The sequence below is a fragment of the Anomalospiza imberbis genome, chromosome 7 (genome assembly GCF_031753505.1).
Source record: "Anomalospiza imberbis isolate Cuckoo-Finch-1a 21T00152 chromosome 7, ASM3175350v1, whole genome shotgun sequence".
Classification (NCBI taxonomy): domain Eukaryota; kingdom Metazoa; phylum Chordata; class Aves; order Passeriformes; family Viduidae; genus Anomalospiza; species Anomalospiza imberbis.
Genome location: NC_089687.1, coordinates 28,135,636 through 28,160,027, shown reverse-complemented (window position 1 = coordinate 28,160,027; position 24,392 = coordinate 28,135,636). Strand labels below are relative to the sequence as shown.

At 40.7% G+C, this 24,392-nt stretch overlaps 1 protein-coding gene across 3 annotated transcripts in view; it reads left to right on the top strand.

Moving 5' to 3' along the window:
- The window catches only part of PLCL1 (phospholipase C like 1 (inactive)), a 182,826-nt gene that overhangs the window by 117,786 nt on the left and 40,648 nt on the right, over window positions 1-24,392 (top strand). The window contains exon 1 of one of the 3 annotated variants that reach the window (XM_068196256.1): window positions 2,040-2,099. The exons of 1 other annotated variant lie outside the window; for it this stretch is intronic. In XM_068196256.1, the coding sequence (XP_068052357.1) occupies window positions 2,055-2,099 (45 nt within the window). In that variant the 5' untranslated portion in view covers window positions 2,040-2,054. Of the gene's footprint in view, window positions 1-2,039; window positions 2,100-24,357; window positions 24,388-24,392 lie in introns of those variants that run through there. One more of the 3 variants, XM_068196257.1, reaches the window with a different exon arrangement.

The following is a 24,392-nucleotide window of genomic DNA, read 5'->3' as shown; positions in this document are numbered from 1 at the left end:
ACGGTGCATCCTTTTTTGCCTTTCACCTTCCGATGTCCTCCTGCAAGTGCTCCCTCATCCCTGTTGAGCTGCAGCCCTTAGGCAGAGACTTGCCATCGGCTTGGCAAGGGGTGTTCCTGCTGCAGCGCGTCGAGCTAGCAAGGACCTTCCCTTCCTTAGCTTCACTGGGTCCATAGGCTCCCTTCTCCTTCCCTTGTCTCCTCCAGGCAGGGGAAGAGGCTTGGATCTCCTTCCTTAAAATATTCACCTTGCTGACCTTGACCACTTATTTATAGTGTGTGCCTAAGCTGTGCTTTTGACCTCCCAGGGTGGCTGGGGGAAAACTTTCTATCTGCCGGAGAGACTGACTGGGCACGCTCGGCTTGCTCAAGAGATGGGGTTTTAGTCTATAATGTAACAGATGAGTGAAAAGATTTAAATGGAAAATCAATGGCAGGCTGATGATCATAGCCAGATTAATGGTTTTAAACCCTTCTTTTTCATATCTTGCAAATGAATATAAAAATTTGCAGTTTCAAAGGAGATCTTGAACAATGTAGTACAAGTGTTAAATTTAGCATGAACTGGGGGAGAATGGGGAGAGTGCAGCATATGGTCATGTTAAACACAGGAGCCACGAGTGAGACAGGCCATCGTGTTCCCACAGCCACTGCACTGAGAATGGAGAGGGATTCATGGGAAAATGCACCCTTGAAATCCTGGTGGGTTTGTTACTCTTTCCACAGAAACCTTGAACTTTTTGTTTAAAGTAAGCTGCTCACATCAGTGGGAAGCTTAACAGCACTTGAAACAGCTCCCCACCCACTTTCCATTTTTGTTGAGGGTGAAAAATTCTGATGAATGGAGCCTGATAAGGTCAGTTCATTTAATGCAAGTCTTGAGTCCATTTTGCAATTAAATATACTTTCGTTTTTCACAAACTCTTTTCCACTTCAATTTTAAAATTACTCTTGTATAACATGGGGAATATGTTAAACCACCACCCCATAGAACTTATGTAGTAATATAGAGAAGAAAATCACTGCTCCTACTAGGCTTTATCTCAAACTATATAATTTATTGTTACTGCTCTGCGTAATTTCTCTTTATTGTTAACACAGTATTTATTTGTAATTATTATTAATACACTTATTCTGTTTTAATAGCCTGACTGATGAGCCAGTGTATTTTCTGAGTGTCTTTTAAATAAAATTTCCTTCTGAGGTGGTGGATTTTTTTTTTTTTTTTTTTTTTTTTTTAAGAAATTAGAATAATGCAAGCAATATTAACAGTCAACCCTTTAGGCCAACTTTTGCCTCTTTTTTCACACACCTACCAGTGCTGTGCAGCACCCTGTTGCAACATCTGGTTGCTGCCATCACACAGCTGCTTACTAACCACTAATTATAGCACTCCACAATAGGAAAGAAAATGTTGAGCATACTGTGTTGGTATTTTTAAGGGTATCTAGCTGGTTTTATTTCCTACTACTCTTGTAGTTGCATGTTAGCTAACTTGCACCCCAGTGTGTTCTGCTGAAGGTTGTTTATATCACCCATGCTGAGGTCTTGTCAGGCTGTGGTTATTATTTTTCTGATGACAGGGCTATAAAATAATTTTGAATTAGATAGCTCTGGGAGACAAAACTCCCACATGTAAAAAATAGTCCATAAAAAGATGAAAATTTGTGTTTGAGCACCAACCATTGTTTGTGACTTTGTCTTTTCTTATTAAATTAAAAAATATTTTTTATTAAAAACAGAATAGGATTGAGCTTCACATTGTGCAAAGGGAGCCAAGTTTCAGCATAGGTAAATTGCTTGGGGCACTGGAGGTTCATGACCTGAGTAAGCAAAATCTCACAGATAGTCCCAAAACCATCTGGGCTGGCAGTGCATAGCTGAAAGGGGTATTGCAGTCTTGGTATCTCAAGAGCACATCTGTGCTAACTAAGTCATTGGGTTTTGCTGTGTCTCTCTTTCATTTTTCTTAATACATTTATAGAAGAGAAGTACTTCCAGACACATCTTCCTACAAAGAGGAGAAACATTATGTGCTTTCAAATAAGGAATAAAATGTACTCATTGATCAATTTTCTGTCCTCATTAAGTCTCTCAGAGGTGAGTTCAAGGGAAGAAAAGATGATGGGAAGAGTTTGAAAATGAAGTCTATTTACAATGAAAAAAGATAACTCAAGAATACTAAAAAGGCTGAAACTCAATGGTTGAAGAGATGGAGAGCAGACTCAATTATCCTAATGTTGTGCAGCTGCACTACCACATGTGTTGTTTTCACTTTACTATCAGATATTTAATGCATGTGTGTAGCCAATGTTCTCTTTTTGTTTGTTCTAAATATTTCCTATGTGTAATGCGGTAAAAGATGTTGTTCTCAGTTGTTAGAACAGAACAATTTGGTAAAGAAACACTCATCAGTGTTTGCACACACTACATATTTAATGACAGACTAAAAATAGAAAGTTTATTCCTTTAATAAAGGAAAGGTAAAAAAAAAGGCAAGCAAACTCATACCATGAATCTGGAAGTTCAGTTTAAGGAAAAGAATCTTATCGTAGTGATCCACGTCTAGTAATTAGTTGTGTGCACTCTTAGACCAAATTTGCATACAGTATTCAGGTGAATCATTCCCTTCTGTTCCTGGATGCACAAGTGAGATTCGTTCTGTATTGTGTTCCTGGAAATTCCCAAGGTGCACAAAACAGCATCTTTTTATTTTCTACCAAGCAGGAGTGTCTCTGTAGCCAGCAAGGTCCCAGAGGTTCCGATCCAAAGCTCTGAAACTCAGTTTTTCACTATGTAGGCTACTTCAACTGGGGGGAGAAGGGATAAGATGAGTTTTTTGGGTCTTGAAGGGAAGTTAAACTAAATTACCTGTTTGAGGTGAGGCTCATTTCTTGGATTTGAGCTCATGGTGAGACAGGCAAAAATAATGTTAATGCACAGCTATGTATTAGCAGTATTTTCCATTTATCTGACAGATGAAACAATGCTGCTGAAGTTTTAATGAACAAATGAAGTAATCATGCATTATCTTGTGATGTAGTCTGTACAAGAAAGAGAAGTGTATAAATCTAAAATCTGTATAAATGAGGGAAGATGAGGAAAAACACTCAGATAATTCTGCTGGTTTTCCTCAATGTTGCATGGGTTACTATTTTATTATTCTTATTTTATTTATTACTTTATTCTTGTGGTTAAATTTTGAGGTGCAAACGTCATTAAAACAATCCTTCTTCCATCACCAGTTTCTTACATTTGCTGGTGTTTCAGAAGACATGTGAGCTAATAATTGTTGAGTTTAGGGAAGACCACTTTGCTTTCTCCCCATACATTATATTTTGACAGACATTGCATCCATTCATTCCACTGTTTCCTCTTGCTTCCAGTTTTCATAGAGTGAGAGAGAAATGGCTAAACATGTGAGGGGAAAAAAAGAAAATAAGGATAAGCATCCTTTATAATGTTTGCTGTTGGAGAGGATAAAAGGAGGATTCAGCATAGAAGGCCCCAATTAGGCACACACTAGTGAACGAGCAATTTCATTTTAGCTGGCTGTTTCCACCAGGAGGAAGCACCTTCAGTGTGGAGAGGCTCCTCAGGGAAGAGACTTTTCAGGTTTTGCAGCAGCCCTAGAAGCAGGACGTGAAGACCATGCTTTGTTTTCTACCTGCTCTGCTGAGTGTGTGCAGGCATTTGGAGTGAAGTTAAGGTTTCACAGGACCCTGAGATTGTCTCTATCACATAAGGGATGAGAACATATCCTGACAACCTCCAGGACCAAGGGGAAGAAGTAAGAAAATGCACTGTCATATTTAGTTTTTTCCTTGCTCTTTATCAAGCTCAGGTCTCCCTAATCTTGACAATGGCACCTCAAAATACAGGTTACAATTTAGGCCTGTTCAGTGACAATACTTCTTTGCCAGTCGGCGCCAGGAAGGTAAGGGGCAGTTGGATCCATCTTTAGTCTTTACATGCAGTGGAAGTCTACACCCTCCCTTTTCTTTCTCATCTCAGTAGTCTCTGGAGGGAGATCAGTGTCAGTATCAAGGAGGAGGGGGACTTTCAGTAAGAGAAGAGTGGGAAGGTGAATGCCATCTTGTGACTAGCTCCTTGCTGCATGTCCTTCAGAATCAGCAGTTTGGTGCGTGGGATATTTGCATGCAACTTACACTTTGGAATATGCATGTCAGAAGCCATTTGCATTGGGAAGACAATTATAGGTCAAACACATTGCATATTTTCCCATATTCTTCATTGTGAATATGTACAGAGTAACATCGCTTTTATATAGGCTGCTTTTTGACTACAGTTAAGTGTCTCAATATTGGTTGGAGCTCAAGAATTAAATAGTTTTAAACAGGGTTTAAAATCTGAGATAGCTGAAGCTATTTTTAATATGTAGGTTGTGATTTGACTCTCCAGTCTTTGTCTTCTCACTTTTAGCCATTGTAGCATGGCTGATAAGAGCTGTTGTCATGTGCTGTGCATTCTTTGTCTCAGCCATGAGGATGCTGACTTCCTTCCTTTTATTTCAGGAGGTCATTAGTGCTGATGAGATTAGAGGTTTATAACTTCAAGTCCAAGTCATTATTCCTAATTTAATCATTGCATTTGAAAATGTTTCCTCTAATAAAATTGTAATGATTTTACATGATTTTTCATGCTTATCAAAAACACGGTTTAAACATTTTTGTATTTTGGAGGCCCTGATCTTCTGGAGAAGAGTAGACATTAGTACATCATTGCTGGGCCAATTTCCTGCCTCTCTGTCTCTGCTGTAAATCAGAATAACCTAGTCAGTGTAATCACAGTGATGTACAGCCAGCCTGGCACTGGAGTCAGGCCTTTGCAAACAGCATAAAACCCTGGGAGAGGTCCCTTGTGCGAGCATGATTGCTTCTCTGCCGCCACCTTCATCATTCAGCGGGGTGCTTTGCCTCCCTATGAAAGAGACTATCAGCGGGCTCATGATAAAGGACAAAATAACCATCTGTAATGTAGAGGCTTGACTGGAGAAATGGCTTTTATGTTGCAAGGGGAATGAGCTAACTAGCCTCCCACAGTTACTAAGGTAAGGAGAAAGCAGCAATGTTACAGTAGAGCTGGATGTTTGTTTAGAGGCTTTGGAAGAAAGTTCATCCAAATGCTTGGTTTTCAGGAATGCTCCTGGAATGTGCTAGGAGTACTGTTTAATTCAAATTACCTCTCTCTTAAACAGTGTACTGTATGCATTTGGGTTCAGGCAGGTGAGGAAGGAACAGGGGACATGAATTTACTCTGTGCCAGGTGGATGAGTCTCCCCTGTGTTTGAACACACAGCTGCTGCTGCTCCATGTGCTGGTCCCCCAGGTCAGCTTTTGTGGGTTGCAGCAGGAATGGAAATCACGTGAGTGATTTTGATCTTGCTGGTGATGAACTGATGCAAGGGGGGAAGATTTGACTGTGTCTAAGGTCAAATGAGGGGTCTGTGGGAGGGCTGAGAGTTGTATGAGCTCTTGGCATTGCTTAGTGTCCAAAAAGCAGGGTGCTGGAGTTGTAGGGGTGGGTGCAGTTGTGATGGAGGGGCTGCTGTCAGACAGTGCAATGCACTGGCAGCAGAGGGGTGTCAGCACACGGGGATTCCCTGCATGGACTTTGGGGGTGGTAGTGCTTATGGTACAAATTACCAAGTCCTTCTGCCCTCTGCTTCTAAGCCTAAGCCACTTGCTCCTTCTCAAGCACCAGTCTAAAAGCAGCGTGTGGGTAAGAGCACCAAGAGAGGTTTTAGCCTGCGTGTTTTAGCAGCACGGTGGCTGCGGATACGGCAGAGTAACTAGCAAATCACAGTAGGCAGATGGCAGGTCTCGCACTAGGAGAGGATGTGTAAACGACCAAAGATAGGTTTTAACAGCCTTTCTCAAAGCCAGAAGTTTGTCACTGTATAAGCTCTCAGTCTAAACATCCCTGTAAAATTTCAAGCCTCAAATCTACTAGTAGTTTATTAAACAGTTTTGGCAACTGAAACGGATGCTGTGAGTCACCATGTGCACGCATGAGTGTGGGGTGTCTTGCATGTCTCTGGCATTTGCTGCCTCTGTGCTGGCTGATGGGCTTACCCAGCTGGCCAACCTGCCTCGGGTCTGCAAAGGACAAGCAGAAGGAAAACCAAGCCTTGGAAACAGTCATGCACAAAATGCTTTTGTTTGTTGACAAGTTCGGGCAGAGCCTTTGCTGGTGAAGTGGTGACATACTGGGTGTCTCTGCCTTTGGGTGTGCGCTGGAAGCACGTGCCTCTGCTGCCACTGGAGGCTTGGTTCAGTTTGACCTTTAGTCTTAAGGATAAGAGCTGCTCATTGCCTTCTGCCTCCCCAGTCTTTGCTGTGCAGGGCTGTGTGGGGATGTGCTGGTGCTCTGCAGGCAGATGAAAAGATCAGGCTGGCTTTTCTCCCATTCTGACCTCTATTCTTTTTTTTCCAGACTGATCTGTTTTAACAGCAAGACTCAGTTAAGGAGAAGAGTATTTCCTGTACAAATTGCCCTGTGCAAATATGTAATGTAATTCAGCTCTGTGAAACTGCCATATTTTCTTCAAAAATCGGTGCTGGCGCTGCCCATTAGTAATATCCATTTTCTTTTGTCAGCTGTTTGAATACTGTAGAAAAATAATTTTCAGTTCCCAGGACCTGACAGGTAGAGTGATGTTAGATACCTCAGCAGCAAGGAAGCTAAGGATGAATACAGTCAGATTACCACAAAATTAGGCTCAAACCATTAGCAGCTTGGGCAGCAGATCACCATCAAATCAGCATCCCAAAGCTATCTGTAGTGATTAAGCTACCCTCCTTTTATTGATGTCAATAGTGCAACTCTCAGTAACATTTGTTGAGAAGGAAATGTGCTCTCAGGAGAACCAAGGTTTTCTTTTTCAGATGCTTTTTTAATGAGGATGGAAAGCTGAACTGAGTGAGGTGTCAAAAGCTCTATCTTCTCCCCTTCTGAAGTGTGCTGCTAATGCCTGACAGCCACTTCTACATGGGCCCCTGTTTATTACTTCTGTCCTTTGTTTGCAATTTTTTCACCCTCTTTGTGTATTGCTATTCTCACTGGTCTTTTTCCCTTTTTTCTTTGACTTGAACTCTATGACTCATGCCTTAATTTTTGTTTACATTTCCATTCTCCTTAAGGGCTCCCCACTCACTGTAAAACTGCATTGCAATATGCAACATTTCATTGTCTCTCTTATTTATTTCATAGCTAGAAAATGAAATTAAGTCATGGAATGGGTTTTATTTGTGGAATCAGAGAAAGCATTTCAGAAACTGACCAGCAGCATCAGTACAGCCTGGTTGTGTATGGTGCTGGGCCCAAAACGTGTGCATTTAGAAATTCAGGCTGAAGCTGATGACTAGTTTGAGGAGGACAAAGTTTATTACTTTGATTTCTTTGAACCAAACAGATGAACCTCTGGAAACATCAGAAACCATAGCTTTGGAGAGAAGAGCTGCAGGTCTCACTTTGTGACAGTGATCCTGTGGATCTTGCACATAGATTGAACAGTCTGATTAAAATAGTTGTGAGTTTGAAGTTAGGACTAGGTCCAAAATGGGGAGCACCCCCTGGGAGCTGTTGGTAGGTGATTGCTGCTGTGTCAAACCACGTTAGATCGCTTGAAGCAATTAGCAGTGGGAGGAAGTGGGGTTAGGCATCTCTGGAGCAGTGGCTCTGGAAGATAGATACTGTAATGCATGGCTCCCTTGTTATCACTTCTCCCCTGTTGAATGTGTTTGGAGAGGTGGAAGGTGGTGGTCAGCCACTGCATTTGAGTCCCACCCAAATGCTGGGGGAAGCTGAGGCAGATGAGCACACACTGTGTGTGTCTGTGTGGGTTGCTAGTGGAGTTCAAGGCTTCTGCTTTGCTAAGGGGCCATTTTTGGCTTGGGTGAATGAAAAAGCTGTTTGGAGTTTCCTAAGTCATGTATTATTACTGCTATATTGCATTTAGGAGCTATTTGCTCTTGTTTTCCTGCTATTTGACTAATAGAGTTCATCTGGGCAGTCCCTGATCCTGCTGGCTTCTTACTGGTAGTGAAAGATGAGTTTAGAAAGAAAATAGACCCCTGAAACTTAATTCAGTGGTGCCAGTCCCTGCTGCTGTCTGAGCAGACAATTGCTTCAAACTCTTGCTCTTAGGTGTTTCTTCTTATTTTTTATTTGCATTAGGAAGAAGATAAATTGGTTCAGCAGCATCTGTGCATCACCACCGACATTTTAATTTTCAGTTAAAATATTTTAATTAAAATCCAACATAATTTGGCATGAAAAATGAGACTGAATTGGTATTATACATGCAGATTCAACTAATGTCAATTTATTTATCAGTTTCGGGAACAGCTCTGATTAATCCAGGCAGTAGCAATGTTTGCTGGAAGGGGCTCTAGTTGCTCTTTTTGTATAATTCTGCTATTATTCTACCAAGTTAATTATAGAGAGAGAAGCTTTGTGCTGGCTTTCCCAGTTTCTCTCTGATGGAGTTATTTTCTTTTTCTGCTTCTCTGTCTCCTTCTGGATGCTGTGTAATCATCCCTGCAAGACATTATTACCCTCTAGGCTTCAAGGAGAGATTTGTGTGGAGAAAATGTTTGCTCTTGCAATGCCTCAGAACATACCAAGTTTTTTTTATTATTATGCAGGTTGCATTTGGAAAGGTGTTGGTGGAATCCCTTCATGGCTCTGTCTTAGCTGTGTGTCAGTGTGTGATGTGTTCTTACGCAGCTGCACGCTGGTGCTTGTGTGCCTGTGTGCTCATGCCCATGCATCCTGTCTCAAGCCACAGGACTTAGCACAGCTTTACTCTCAACTCCTTGTGTTAGTCACAAAGGGAGTATAAACACGTCCAGGATGTGTATTTAAAATGCATCTATTTGCTAAACATTGTCTCTTTGCAAAGGCTTAAATAGAAAACACAAGATGACTTTACAGGCCTTAAGTCCCATTTTTCCCAGTAGAATAAACACCTGCATCTGATCAACTTAAGAGACATTTTCTGCCTCTGAAAATTCTGATTAAGCTATGGTCAGCACATAATTTTTGTGGTGAGGCTGTGTGTATGGACTGCTTTGGAACCTGATTTTGGGTTTGTGCGTGAGCAGCTCTGCACAAGGTCTGCTGAAACAAACATTTTTTCGTATCATCACTGTCATAGTCTTTAAAAAGGAAATGGCAGAGGTAGTGAGACACTTCTGTGTATGTTTTCTGGTATTACGTGAGTAAGAGCTCTCAAATACAAGAAGGAAAAACAATTACAATGAAACTTTTAAGAAACCAGCATATGGTATTATCCAAACTGAGCCATTTATTATACTTTAATTACTGGGGAACTCATAGTGAAAGGTGTATGGTTTAGGTTAAGAGGCTTCAAGTCCATGTCTTCTGCCTGCCTTAAGGTTATCTTTATGGTCAGAAATGAAAAGGGTTGTTTTTCAGGTATGTAGTCTGTCTTTTTTCTGGAAGATATTCCAAGCAATTATGTTGAAAAAACCACTTGGGAATTATGTGTGGTGTCTTTTCTGCAAAGAAACATTTTATTTTTACCAAGACAACTGTTTGACTTATTTCTGCTGCACGCTGCTGCTTTCCTACCATGAAGATATGATTCACAAAACATGTAGGTTTGATACAGAGCTCGAGCAGTCTCTGAAAACAGAGAGGTGGTTTTGTGGCTTGGTATTACAACATGTCAGCAGCATTCACAGCATGTCTGCCTTCTGTTTCCTGCGTGATTGTGGATGCCTCAGAGAGCAGCAAAGCACTGAAATATCTCTTAAGTGTCACTGAATACAGTAGATCTGTGTTTAAACCCTTAGTTGAGTCAGCAAGAGCTGGGGATGTATCATCAGATCTGTGCTTCATGCAAAACAAAGTAATGGAACTTGTGCTTAATGTGGATATCACTCTGGAGTCAGATCTGTAGCTTCAGTGGTTGTCAGTGCCTCTGACTCTGTGTACGATATATGGGACATCTGTACTTGAGTTTTTCAGAAACAGGATGCAAGGAAAACCTGCTTCTTAGGCAGTCTTGTGTATTTGCCTATTGGATTCAGAATTCCACTTCAAGCCCTGTATTTTCAGGCAGCAGAGAAAGAGGAAGCTCCAAGCTTTGCATAAAGGTATCCAGAATGAGTGTGTCACCAAAAGTAAACTCTAAACTGTGGAAAGTAACAGCTCAGCTCAGTTTAATACTCAGTTTTAATACTCTAAAAGTGTTTTGCCCTTCAGTTCTTCACAGGTTTAGTTACATCACTTCTCCCGCTTCTGATAACCATGTTGACCCTGAAATCAAAAGATATATTCAGACCCCTTCAAAATTTGTCCTTTGTAATTTAGTATTGTGGTTGATTTCTGGATGGTGTAATTTTCATAGTTTCATACCCTTTCCCAGTATAAGTGCACTTGAATTTATTCTGGGGCATGTTCTTAGTGATAGGAGAAAACAGTTTTCTGCGAGAGTTTAGGAAGGAACCACAGATTGAGGTTGGGTGATGCCAACTTTACAACCAAATCTCTTTCTTAGTGTGATGGTGCACAGTGCAGTGCTTGTTGAATTACCACATTTCACTTGGAGCTCTGAAATCAGTGTTTGAGTTTTAAAATACCAGCAAATGGTTGCAGGGTGGAACATTCCTTTTACATGAGGGCAGTAATGCTATTTCAGTTTGCTGAGCTGCAAGAGTGTGCTTTGATCAACAGTGTAATTTAGCAATTACAGAGTATCTGGTGTGCCTCAATTTACCTAGTAGCTGAGGAACTCAGTGACAGGTAGTGTGTAATTTTTAATTGTCTATGGAAAATGAGTTAGAAATGTATTACTTCCCAGAGTACATAGTTAAAAACCACGTTTGCCACTTCACTGCATACAAAGAGTTGATTATTTTTCTTATAGTTACTAATGATCCCAGATGAAAACACCCTGTGGTAAAAAAAAAGAAATTTATTTGGCTTATGTATAGGCATAAGGAGGAACATATTTTTAATAAGCTTCAATATTGGTTTGAAGTGAGAAAACAGCAGAGACAAAACCCACTGAAATTAATATGGTATGGAGTTTAGTGTCTATGATAGGTCTAAAAAGATCTAATTTTTGTTAATCTGTATGTAAAATATCTGGTACTGTTACAGTGTTTTTGTACTTTTCTCCTGACTGCAATCATGCCTTAAAATAGTATATCCAGAAAATATGGTACAGTTAAGAATGGGACTTCCACAAATCTCATACATTGCTCCTGTGGGCTAGATTCTGCATTCATTAAATTGAGCTAAGTAAACAACAATTGCCTGTGTGAACTAAGGGAATTCAGTGTGATTCGGATCAATGTGAGCATTAGGGCATTCATATTTTACTGCAGCCTCTGCCACTGAACTACAAGACAGAAGCATGTATATACCATTTACCATATCCAAGGACATTGTCTAGACTGTTGTCTATCTTTTCTATATTTTTGCTTTAGGAAACATGATGATAGTGTTAGAAACTGCGCTGCAAACAATGCATATTGTATGCAGCAAGTAGAGCTGTTCTGCAATTACATAAGGTGGTTCAGATGAAAGAGCCTCTATGTTCTGTGTCTGAGAGAGGAAACTTAATTAAGACAGACAAATTCTCCTGGGTATAACAAAGCAATTCTCTGGTTACAGCCCTGATTAGACTGTAGTTCTTCTAAATGCATTACCAAAGTCTTCATTATTATAATTAAACAGATATAAAATATGTTGTCCCTTCATTGCATAAGGTTTTGCTTTAGGGTTAAGATGAGAAATTTCATCAAGAGCTTTGAAATGGAAAGCTGACAAGCAAAGCAAGTGATTTCTATATTTTTCTATAATTTTTGAATTTTTGTCCTTTTTAGTCTTCCATTTAAAGACAGGCACTTAAAAAAATCATATTATTTTCCTGAGGCAACCAGCTAGGAAAAACTAGTGTCATCTGTAAAGATGGAGCTCAGGCACTGGCCTCTCCCAGGAATGCTGGATTTGGAGCAGTCCAGCCTGAGAATGGGTGTGCTCCCCTGTGTCCAGGGCACTTACTGCTGCTTGTTGCCACCAAGGTGCTTTCTTGCTTACCTCTGGCCTCTTCTTTCCAAGAGTTAGCAAATGCTGCAGCTGAATAGAGATGTTGCTCCAAGGTGAATAAAGGGGAAGGTATACATGTTCAGGAGCATTCATCGCTCATAGATCCAACTGAAGGAACTGATGAAAAATAACAAGAAAGAAGAAGGGAAGGAGTTGATATTTCAAGAAGAAACTGTCTTCTTCTCAACGTTTGTCTTTTCACTGTACCTGTTTATGTAAAAAACACCATTAAATTTAGAATCTGTTTCCCTGGTGGGAGGAATTACCTTTAGAAGTCTTGAAAAGCTAGAGCACTGGCGTTTAAAAAGGACTTGAGGAGCTGCTCGATGAACAAATACACAGTCACACCTATTTTAATCTAAATACAATATTAACAAATGAACAGTGTGACCGTGGGGACTAAAAGTGTGTAAGTGTTTGCAAGATTAAAGCTTAAAATGAGCAACAACAGAATCACAGAGTTGTTGCAAAGCAGAATCTATTTTAAAGGGCCCGTTGAATGAACTGTGAGTACTGAGCTGATTTTTGTCCATGCAAAAGTGGTTCCCAGTGCTCACTAATGTCACTCTTCTGCTACCACTTGTTCACACACACAAAACTAACAGTGACCAGTGTTTAAGTGTCCTTTAGTACCTTCTTGAATTGCTCTGGGCAGAGTGTTGGTGTTAATGACAACTGTGCAAGATAAGGGAAGCTTGTGGTTTAGCAGCGCCTGTGGCTTTCTGGCCTCGAGAAGGCAAATAGCAAACTTGGACCTCTTAAAACAAAAAGCTTCCCCAAACCCCTGGCCCAACTGCTCCTGCCCCCACTGCTAGACACCCCTTTTTCTGCCATGTATCCCTCCAGGTGAGGGGATGGGTGAAGACCCTGGCAGAAGCTGCCTTTTCTCCAAAGGTGCTGAGATTTGTGTGTCAGAAACATTTTTGAGTCTTGTGGAAACCACCAGACAAATCTAGAGCAGATAGTGTTTCCTCAGGGTCTTCTTGAGCTTCTGAGCTGAACTGTGAGGGAAGCCAGGAGGTTCCCACTCCTCTGGCTGCAAATCCAACATTTTTCCTCTTGCTCAACATTTCCAAAATGTTGCAAGTCTACAAAACTATTGGAGACTTGAGGTGTTACTTTTTCCACATAAGTGCTAAGTTATGTTGCAGTTGAAGTGTAGTTACACAGTGGTTACAGTTCAGTTTTTTCTAAAACCTCTATAACCACTAATTCATAAAATTAAATATTAACTGGATGGAGGCAATTACACCAGGTTGGTGATGCACTTAAACTGTAAAAATTCATGTATAAAACACAAGGGATTGTAATACTCAGGCATGCACATAGTTTAATTCTAAAATAAAAGATTTATGATTATTTAACCAGTATAAATATATGACCAGGATAAAACTACATTATAATTTCATTCCTTTATTTGTTAAAAAAAAAAAAAAAACAAAACCAAATGAGCAACTGGGTTTTTATCTCACTAAGATATGGGCTCTGGGAAATAGGAGAGTTTTGCCCTTGAAGGTAGATAATTTTGAAGGAATACGATAAAAAATTGTAGCAAATCTCCATAGAAAATCAATTATTCTTTAAATAAATTGGATGTTTATGATGCTGCAGTTTGCAGCTTATCAGGGTGCTTGTAACCTGCCTAATTTACTGCTTATTTTGATGAGTAATGAAAACATTCTGTGTCTGCATTGGTAAAAATTTGAAATATGCCTGCTTATGAGAGTCACATAATAAGATTTAATGAGACTACCACAGCTGTTTCTTGAATCCTCCTTTCCTTTCTATTAATGGAGAAATCTGTGTTTTGCTTGTAAGGGAGATGCTTAATTTGTCATACCGTTGCTAAGTGCACCACTGAAATAATTGTTTCACTTGTATGTTGTTTTCAGCCCTGCCAACTCCTTTAGCAGTGTAGAAGCACATTTCATGGCTTGAAACTGCTGTGATACCAGCAGGCATGATTTATGTGTAAACCTTGCTTTTCAGCCCAAGGGTGCTGAAGGGCCATGACTGGTATGCACCGTGCCCATAATTGCAAAGCTAAAAACTGTAGATGGGAGTAAAATAAAAATAAAAGTAAAAAAAAAAAAAAACAAACACAAACAAACAAAAAAAAAAAAACCCACAAAAACCCAAAAACTTTGTACAGGTTAAGTACAGCCACATTTTGGTGCCCATATTGTAGAGGAGCAATCAGAAAGCTTTCCCTGATCTTTGCTTTGTGATGGAGCTTGTTGACAAGGTGTCAGCACGAGGGTTAATAAATCACAAACGGGACGGTGCCGTGGGTGCGGGGAGGTGGATCGGGCAGTGCCGTGGGTGCGGGGAGGTGGATCGGGCAGTGCCGTGGGTGCGGGGAGGTGGATCGGGCGGTGCCGTGGGTGCGGGGAGGTGGATCGGGCGGTGCCGTGTGTGCGGGGAGGTGGATCGGGCGGTGCCGTGGGTGCGGGGAGGTGGATCGGGCAGTGCCGTGGGTGCGGGGAAGGTGGATCGGGCGGTGCCGTGGGTGCGGGGAGGTGGATCGGGACGGTGCCGTGTGTGCGGGGAAGGTGGATCGGGCGGTGCCGTGTGTGCGGGGAAGGTGGATCGGGCGGTGCCGTGGGTGCGGGGAGGTGGATCGGGACGGTGCCGTGTGTGCGGGGAAGGTGGATCGGGCCGTGCCGTGGGTGCGGGGAGGTGGATCGGGCGGTGCCGTGGGTGCGGGGAAGGTGGATCGGGCGGTGCCGTGGGTGCGGGGAAGGTGGATCGGGCGGTGCCGTGTGTGCGGGGAAGGTGGATCGGGCAGTGCCGTGGGTGCGGGGAGGTGGATCGGGCGGTGCCGTGGGTGCGGGGAGGTGGATGGCACCTCCACGCCCCGGGAGAGCTGCGCGGTGCCGGGGCTGCCCAGGGACCGGTCCCGTGCGCTGCGGAGCAGGCGGTGCCTGTGCCGCCAGGACAGCCTGCAGCCAGCTCTGCAGACTCCTACACCTCAAGGGCGCTCTCCTCAGCTGATACACAGTTTCCTCGCAGGAGCTGATGTCTTTGTTGGGTATGCTGAAAGTTGCTTTTCTCTCGAAGAAGAAAACGAGGGCCTTTAGATAGCACGAGGCACAGTTTCGCCCCCAAGTGCATTATAGGTCAGATAAAACACTGCCCTGTCTTGCCCATATACTTCATATTCGGCTTTATGTGTTTTATCTCAACCTATTTAATAATTTAATTATGACTGACAATTGGAATTTTCTAAAAAAAAACCCATTAAACCAGTTTCATTACCTAATTTTATTGATTTTTGTAACTTAATTGCTGATTTTAGGTATAGGGGCTGATCTGAATAGGCGTAAATGTGATTAATGAAGAAATAATTTAAGTTGATTAAAAAGGGTTTAAAATAATGTGATTAGCCTGTTGAGATTTGTGTGGCTTATTGGATTACACGTTTTATTCCTGGAGGACTGCTGTAAGATTCAGAGTGAAATTAAATTGGTCACCCTATTTTGGGCCTCCAGTGCTTGGTAATCTCCAGTGCCATGATAGCAGACCAGAAGGCACCGTCCTATTCAACCATTTTCTCTTGGAAAAACACGGGATTTAATTTTTGAGTTAATACCTAAATAATCAGGCCAAAAAATAGCACTGAAGTCTGGAATCTCTCCATTAAATAGAGCTTAAATTAAATCATATTTGATCTATGGGACATCCTTTTGAAAGGAATCAGGTGCTGATGAAAAAGTGATGAAGACTCTCCAGCCATCCTTGGGAGATTGTGACCATTGTCAGTTTTGCTTTTCTTGTTTAGAGTCTTGGCTTGATTTTGAATGTGTCGATTTCCAGGATTTAAAAGAATGTATCACTTGATAGTACTGATCTTCATATAATCTTTATAAAATCATCTTCATAATCAATCATTCTTTTGGATCTTTCCAGCTCAGAATGTTCTGTGATCTAAAATCTGTGGCAACATTACTCCACATTTTGAGTTTCTAGGGGATCCATAAGGAAATGTAATTTGAAGGACTTCTTAAAGTACATCGATTAAGGGTTTAATTAAACTACTCAATTGATAGCATTACATTCTGAATAAAAGTGCCCAGATATCCTTTAATTAGGGTATGGGGTGTCTGTTAAGTTTTTTACTTTTATTCATGCACATTTTTATTAATACTAATATAATAATTATCAATACAAACAATATGTATATTAAACTAAAATAATCTGTAATCCCTTACTTGAATTTGTTTTCCAAAATCTTTCTGATTCTTGTGGCACTTGTGAACTTTCCAGTTTTAAAGGTAATTTCTAAACTGAGAGCATCACATGGTGGACAAATACAACAATATTACAACTTTTCTATCATGAGAAGATACTATATTTATACAACCAAGTATACTGTTTTGTGTGTGATCTTTCTGTTCTATGCTGATCATCTGTGATGACAAAGTTGACTTTTTTTACCCAGAATTATTCTCCTGCATCAGAGTCCTGTAAATAAGGACTGGCCCTTCTGTTTTTAGAACTATGATTTTGTATTTTGCTCCTTATTCGAAGATAGTTATTTTTTTATGTATTGTCTGTCAAGCAGTCTTTTGACTGCTGACTCACATTCTGTTAGTCATCACTGTTGAAACTTGGCTTTGTATCATCTTCAGACTGCATGTGTATTGCTTTTCTGCTTTTTTCCAGCTCACTCTAAAAATGTAAAATAGCACTGGGCTAAAGAATGGGTCCCTGCAGGATCCCATTTGAAGCATTTCTTCATGATAAGTGTTTCACGTCTACTGTTGCATTTGAAAGTTACCATTTATCTTGTGTTTGACCAATTTAATGTCTTCTGAGTTTATTTCCTTAATCAGAATGTCATTCACTACCAAGTCAAATACATTGCAGAAACCATAATACATTAGAGTCTATTACAATGACTTTGTGTGTATAAACCAAACCTTTAATATCATAAAAGCACAGCTATCAGGTTAGTCTGACAAGCTCTGTTTTCCGTAATGTTGGAAATAGGTAATGCTAATCATAGTTTTCTTCTTAATCAAATCTTTTTTCAGCTTTTCCATTATTTTGACAGTGAAAATTACCCACTCATAGATGCAGTGCCAATCAAGTGTTTAGAGGTGTAATGAAAGGGAGTACCACTTGGCCATGTTTTTCCTTAGCCAGGTCTTTCTAAACTTATTTATTTTTTCCTCCTGAGTTGCTGCTGACTTTCTGTTATTCTCTTAATTTTTGTCTCGGATGCCTTCAAAGGAGGTTCTGTTACAGAATGAGGATTTGTACAATGGAGTTCTTCTGGGAATGCTGCAGCTGAGATCCCCTTTCTCCAGACCTTGCTGCTACTACTTCTGCCTGAAGACAGAAAGTGTCTTTCTGTTTTTCTCAGCTTTATATTCCCTGCAGGATGATGAGTTCAATCCATGTCCAAGGTGCCCTTGCAGACTAAGAATGATTAGGGCCTGTGAGCAACCTAAGCACTTGAAAATAACAGAATATTTGGGAGTAGTAGTGGTTGGAGACATTACATCCAGTGAGCTGGGTCAGTCCCTTCCAAACTCTAAGCCTCCTTCCATTTGGAAGTAGATCTAGCACTTAGGGTGTCCTTAGTGAAGGGGCTTTTTCTTCAGGGAGAATGGACAGTATCCATGAAAAATCTTCATCAGGTGATGTCTTCTGTAGGCTTATGTGGAGACATTGTGTGTATGTATTGAAGTGTCATACAGGAATCTGTATCTCACTGTAGATGTTGCTTAATGCATAAAGGGATAGCTGCTTGCGCTCCTGGAAACCAGTTGGATGAAACCTCAACAACAATGGCAGAAAGCCCTGGAAAGTGGTAGCCTCATTATAGACTCTCATGTTCTTGTGCTCTTGGAAGTTTTTCAACCTTGGCTTTGTGGCCCTACTTATAAAAAGGAAGGGAAAAGTAGTAACTTCAGCATGGTATCATGCCAGAAAAGAAATCCTTCTTGCATTGTGTGCTTTTCATTTCCAAAAAGCATTTCCAGATGGAGTGCTGCTGTTTTTTTATTTTGCTCTAATTTGTCATTTAAACAGCAAAAGTAAATCATCTTCAAGGTAAAATTGAATAAATTTGGTAGTGCTAGTCATTTAAAGAAGAAAAGGAAAAAGCCAAGTACACAAGGCATTTCTTAAACAGCAAATCATTTTGTTTCAGGTGTTTTTCCTGAAGATCTGCTCCAGGCATTTTTTTGTATCTCCTTCTGGTCTTACACAACAGTATTTGAAAGTGTTTTTTAGTAATGGAGCAAAAGAGAAAATCAGATAAGCCATTATAGTCTTGTCTCCTCTTGAGCTTCTCCAGTAGACACTATTATCTTCACTCAATTTTCCTGCCCTTGCAGTACTATTTTGCAGGGTGACTTTTTCATGAGAAGCTGATCATAGTTGTTATTATAGGTCTTGGTGAGAGCCCAGTGCCCATACCCAATGTCCCGGTAATCTTGGGGAGCTGAGGAAAGCCTGCTGTAAATACAGATATTACTCACTGTTTCCCAGGACACTTTTCTTTCCTGTCTGAGCTCCCTTAGTCCTTGCTCTTTATGAATTATGATAGTACTGAGGCTTCTTTGTTGAGGTTGTGCTTGAGTTAAGTTGCTGGTTAGTGACAACTCGCTGGCTTTGCAGACATGTCAGTGGGACTGTTTTGGTATTTGGAGAATTGTTGGACAGTGTGTTCTGAAGCTGTTTCTCATGTATGTGTCCATGTTTTATTTTTGGTCAGCCTTAAGTTTTCTGTTTGTTCCATTATGTGTAGCTCAGCTTTTAACAGCACATGTGTTAAATTTTGGGTCTGGTCTTTGTTCCCCATGTGCACAAATCCCTGAATTTGTAGGAATTTTGCCTTGAAGAGGCTACCAAGGTTTATCTCACAGCAGTAACATCTGCTCTTGCCATCCTCTGAGAACTGTGTGTTAGCCCAAGTGTGACTGGCAGCATCCCCATAGCTGCCCATGCCAGGGATAAGGTGGTTTGGCTGTTCAGCCCCTGTGCAAAGGTAGCTGCTTTGTGCCATGAGTTGTCAGCCTGGATGCATTTTGAGTAGGCAACCTTTTCTTTGTTGACATGTGAGTAGTTACAGTTGGTATATACCTGGTACTTAGATCCTACAGGCCTTGCCAAGAAAGATAGAGGGGGTTTAGCTCCTTAATTTGGTGAGATAGCAGGGGCTGTGAGAAGAGTTGATAAAATCTGCAGAATGGGCAGTCCAAGGATACTCTCTGAGGATGGTCAGAACATGGCTGAGATTTACAGAAGAAAGCTTTGTGTGCTAATGATGAATACTGGCTTACAGTGATCATTGCTACCTGTTCTAATAATTTGCTGGTACTGTGGGTTCAAGCTTTGATCTACATCTGATCAAATGGACTGAGCCTCACAGGTGTATGAGATCCCAGTTGGAGCCCTGGCCCAGGCTTTGACTTTTTGGTTTTTTGGGTGGTTTATATAAATCTTCCCTGCTCTGGCTTACTCCGTTATAGAAAAATTACTCTGCCATTTGTCAACCTGCTACATAGTGCTTTGAGTGCCATTAGTGACTCACTGGTTTTTTACTTTCTGTTTAAAGGTATATTTTCCTCCACAAGTAAAACTACAAGTAAAGTAACGCCTTAAGATTTTCAGGGACTGGGATTCTGTCTTTGCATAACTGAAATATCTAAAAGTATCCCACTCAAGATTACCCTGTAGAGTTAATTAGTTTCTTCTAAGAGAAACAGAAAATGAGGTAATCAGTTGGCCAGTTAACTGGATAATCTGGAGTTTCCAGAGCCAATAGCTTTTAGGACTGGTTATTACAGTCTATTTGTGAGGACAGACTAAGCTGTCTATTACTGATTTCTTAGTGCTAGGTTCAGGTGAAATGTCAAAGATTAGAATCAAAGTGGTGAAAATGTGAATTGTTTTTTTGGGGAAATAGCTCTTAATTGCATTTAAAGATTTTATCTCTCAGGATTATTACTGAATTTCACATCCTTTCACTGGAGCCCTGCAGGTTTTTAAGGGATTTTGGTGTCTTTAGGTAGGTGATGGTTTTTGCCTTTTTTATCCTCTTTAGCAGAATCCTGGAAGACTGTTAATGCTTTAGAGAGCCTTCAGGTTGCTTCATTTCAGACAAATACTAATTAATGAGCTTGACATTTGTGTGCAGGTTTACTATCTAGTTCTTATTACTGCCCTGGTTCCTAACATTAGATGGACAATTTATGTCCTACAGTTTTGACAAAGAGGGTGGGATAAGGTGGAGAGCATGTTTACTCATTTTTTTTTAATCCCACTTATTTATTTCTGTTAGCTCTTTGATTTAAACAGCAGAAGTTTGAGCAGTCAGAGGTCAGGGTGAATGGGGTGGAGTTTTCCCACAACTGCTGATGGCTTAGTGATCGTACTGTTTATGTATCCAGTCCCTCTGATGAGGATGATGTGTTACACAGGAGAGCTTCTCCTATTTTGGGAGTGTGCGTAGACTGGTGCTCTGAATCTTTCCTTTAGAAACATTTAGAAAATGTTAGGATGCAGTCAGGCCAGCACACAGATATATCTCCTTGGTCCTTAATGATTTCAGAGCAGCAGTGCATAGGCTGAAATCTAAATGCATTTTGATGTGGTCTTGAGGTATTTTATATAACTGATACTATGCAGGCTCAGGAGCAGGAGGGAGATGGAGTCATCCTGTTACATCACCTCATAGTGGATAACCAAAGAACTGAAGGAAACCCTAGTTTTGAGTAACTTTGAGAAGTGTCTTTCCTTGGAAACACAAGGTTTCCCATGTAAGCGGGGATTTCCTTTCTGTACTTGCACATCACATGCAAACTGATTGTGTTCATTTCCACCAAGAGTGCTTTGTAAAGAGCTTGGTTGTCCCTGGTAGGAAAGACCTTAGAGTGGAAATCTATGAGTTAGGTCCTCATTTTCACATTGATGTAGATCTTTTGTAGCAAATATCATAATTTCTTTCTCATCTTTCACTGCCACAATAAATTCAGTTCTATCAGTACAAGTGACTGAGAGTAAAGGGCAGTCCTAGGCCAGTAACTGTCCTGTTACCTAGGCAAGATCAATTTTGATGACCTTAGCATCTTGGAGAAAGAATTCCCAGTTCCAAGATTCAGGGCTGCATCTAATTGTGCTTTCTGATTGCTTTGGTTAATGAAGAGGAACAAGTGCTCTTGCATGGGTAAACACTGAGGAGAGGTGTTTTGATAACTTGCAGTGGGAATGTTCTTGGCAGGTAGTGCAAGAGAACAGGTTTCCTATCTATCCATGTAAGATGTTGGCAGCTTTTAGTTTGCTAGGTGACTGTACTTGTTCCTGTTCTTAGTATCCAGTAAAACGGAGCAGCAGTTTAGACACTGGAGACACTGCAGCACAGTATTCTTGGCTGGATATCTCGTTTTAGAAGATCAATCTGTTGAAATTGGATTAAGGTAGAGAAAGCAATAGCTACACTAAAATTAGAACACAAAATTCTGGAGTCTCAGTTGAACAAACATAAGATCAGAAATTGTCCTCTCCAGGCATTGATGTGAGTGGGGCTCAGTGGTGGGAGGATGCTTCCTGAAGAAAACACTCCTCTGCTCCCCAGGGTGGTCGCTGGGGATCTGGAGATGTGTGGGCTGGCTAAATCATGGTGTCAGGATCCAGAGTTGCTTGTTCAAGCGTTAGGAGTGTGGTAATGCAAAGGCGAGTGCCTGGGCTGTCAGTCTCAGAAAACAACATTGGAACTTAGAGAAACATCTTTTGACTTTCTGCAAGACTGGAATAAAATTACCTTTGTGATAATTATGAATGAGGACTTTCACATTATATCTAAAGTAACAGCTCTCACTTTGAAAGACTGAGTATGCTCCTAGTTTGGAGAGACCAAGAGGGGAATAGCCAATGCAGTAGTAAGCTCAGTTAGCAATGGCAGTTTTGTGGGGTTTGTGTGTATTATACCTTAGATGGAGGACACTGTTAGTATCAGTTAAAATAATCCCATCAGTGTCAATAATAATTAAATCTTGTTAATTGTAGGCAATTAGTCAGTGGGTTAGGCTTGAATTCTGTTCAATTGATTAAAAGATATGGGGAAGTCCTACTCTGACATGAAGTGTTGTTGTACAATTCTGATGTTCTTTAGATACCACTAAGTACAAAACCAGAAATATCAGTCAAAAATAAAAACAGGTGAAGACAACACAGAGGATAATCTAATTCCCACCAAAATCCCTGAGGAGTTAAGTCTGTGTGTTAAAAGGAAACTTTTATTGTTTGTCCATGAGGTCAGTTAGGAGGTTTTTTCCCCCCACCTGAATACCTAAAAAATGGCTGATTAATTCCGTCTTGCTTTGATCAAAAGACACGGATTATCTTGGAACTAAAAATAAATGCCTTTTATTTTTTGCAGAAAATAAAGTATTTACATAACATTCGTGCCTCCCTAGTTAAGACAAAATGTCAGACCTGTAGATAAATCAGATAGGCTGCTCTGATGAGATTTCCAGGTCTGGCCCTGAGGAACCTCTGTAAAGGACCGATTCACTGCAGATTCCAAGGCCATTAATACATCTAACTATATGAGGAAAATAATCCTAATTAATCATCAATTTTAAATCTAAATACTGCTCCTGTAAACATAAGGAAATAAAAAAGAAGAGGCTCTTCTAAAACCCGTGGAATAATCTGCTACATTTGTTTGTATTCATTAGCATCTACTGCCTGAAGATGTTCATAACCAAAGCTGTGTATTAAAACACAGTGTGTTAATGCAGGAACAGAATATTTTAGCATAAAACTGTAATTTAAAAAGTAGCTGACCTGAGGAATTCGCTTCGTTGACTTTCTTCCTGTTTCTTTGAGACCCATTCTCATAATAAGTACTAAATAAATGGCAAGAGTAATTATTCTTGTCAGTAGAAGTCTCTGTACTAGTTTAATGAGAAGTCTTTGTCATAAGAAGTATAGAGGTCTTAATTTTGTTCCCTGTAGATCCCACGCCTTTAAATTCAGCAGTTAGAGGCCTGGGGGTTTGGAAATATTTTGGATGTTATCGAATGAAGTGATTGAATGACAACAGCAATTATGTAGAAACATTCATACCGACTAATCTACTGAAAGTGTCTATACAGACATGCAAATGAAGAATGGAGAGATTCTTATGAGCACCAAAACTGATGCTCTGTGGCATGGGGAGCTACACAAGGTCCTGCTCTGATGGTGCAGAGCATCAAAGAACAGAGATAGGTGGATAGGGGCCCCCGCTAGAGCAGGGCTTATTCATAGGATTTGCAGAGGAGTATTGCCTGAGCAGGTTGACACAGCAGGTAAGCTGCAGCTGAGATGAATCAGCTGCTGGGGTTGGGCAGGGAGGTCCAGGCTGCGGAGGGTTTGGGAGTCAGGGGTTTTGGCATCTCAAAGCAGATCTCCAGGGGCTGTTGGGAAGCTGGTGCCTGGTGCAGTCTGATGTCTGGGCCTGAGGCAGCAGGGTGTGGAGGGCTGAGTGCTTAGTCCCAGCATCAACATTTCCGTGCCTTAGGGCTCCTTTTCAATTTAAAATCCAGGCAGCTGAGGTCCCTTCAACAACAGAAGGCAGAGAACTAAGGAAGTATTGCTAGTGGCTAGGGAAATAGGAGGGAAAGCAATTTTAACAAATCTTCCACAATTAATTGCAGTCTTAATTGATGTTTTAAAAATATTTTTGGTAGCTGTTGGATAGTTTACATACTAATGGGGTAGATGGAAATCATGCAGAGAAAAGAATGATTTATATGTTGTAATGATTGTGAGATGTTTTGAACTGATAATATGCAGGGAAAGGTTCAAGTTTAGTTGCTGCACTAACATTACAGACAGCTTTGTAGGCAGGGTTTACAAGAAGTAGTTGAGACTGAAAAGACAATCACATGTCTGGCTGTGTATTTTCTCAGGAGGAGTTAGAATATATATCCTAAAGAGAAAGGCTTTGGCTTTCTTGTCTGGCTGTCCATTTTCCTGCAGTGCTTTGTAGTTGTTGTACACAGAAATGACCAGAATAACTACTTTTCCAAACAACTGGGGAGACAAGACAGTGTGATATATCTGCATTGAAACTGGACAAAACGTATACAATTGGATACTGCCTCCTCACAGCTGTAGCAAGTTGCTGAGATCTGGAAGACAGTTTAATAGCTGCAAATGTCACTCATGAAAACTTGCTATCTCTAATGACACAGTCAATCAAGTCACTTTATAGCTCAGTATATTTTATAGCTCAGTAGGGAACTGAATCACGGGAAGGAATAAGATGTTGTGTTTTGAGGTTCA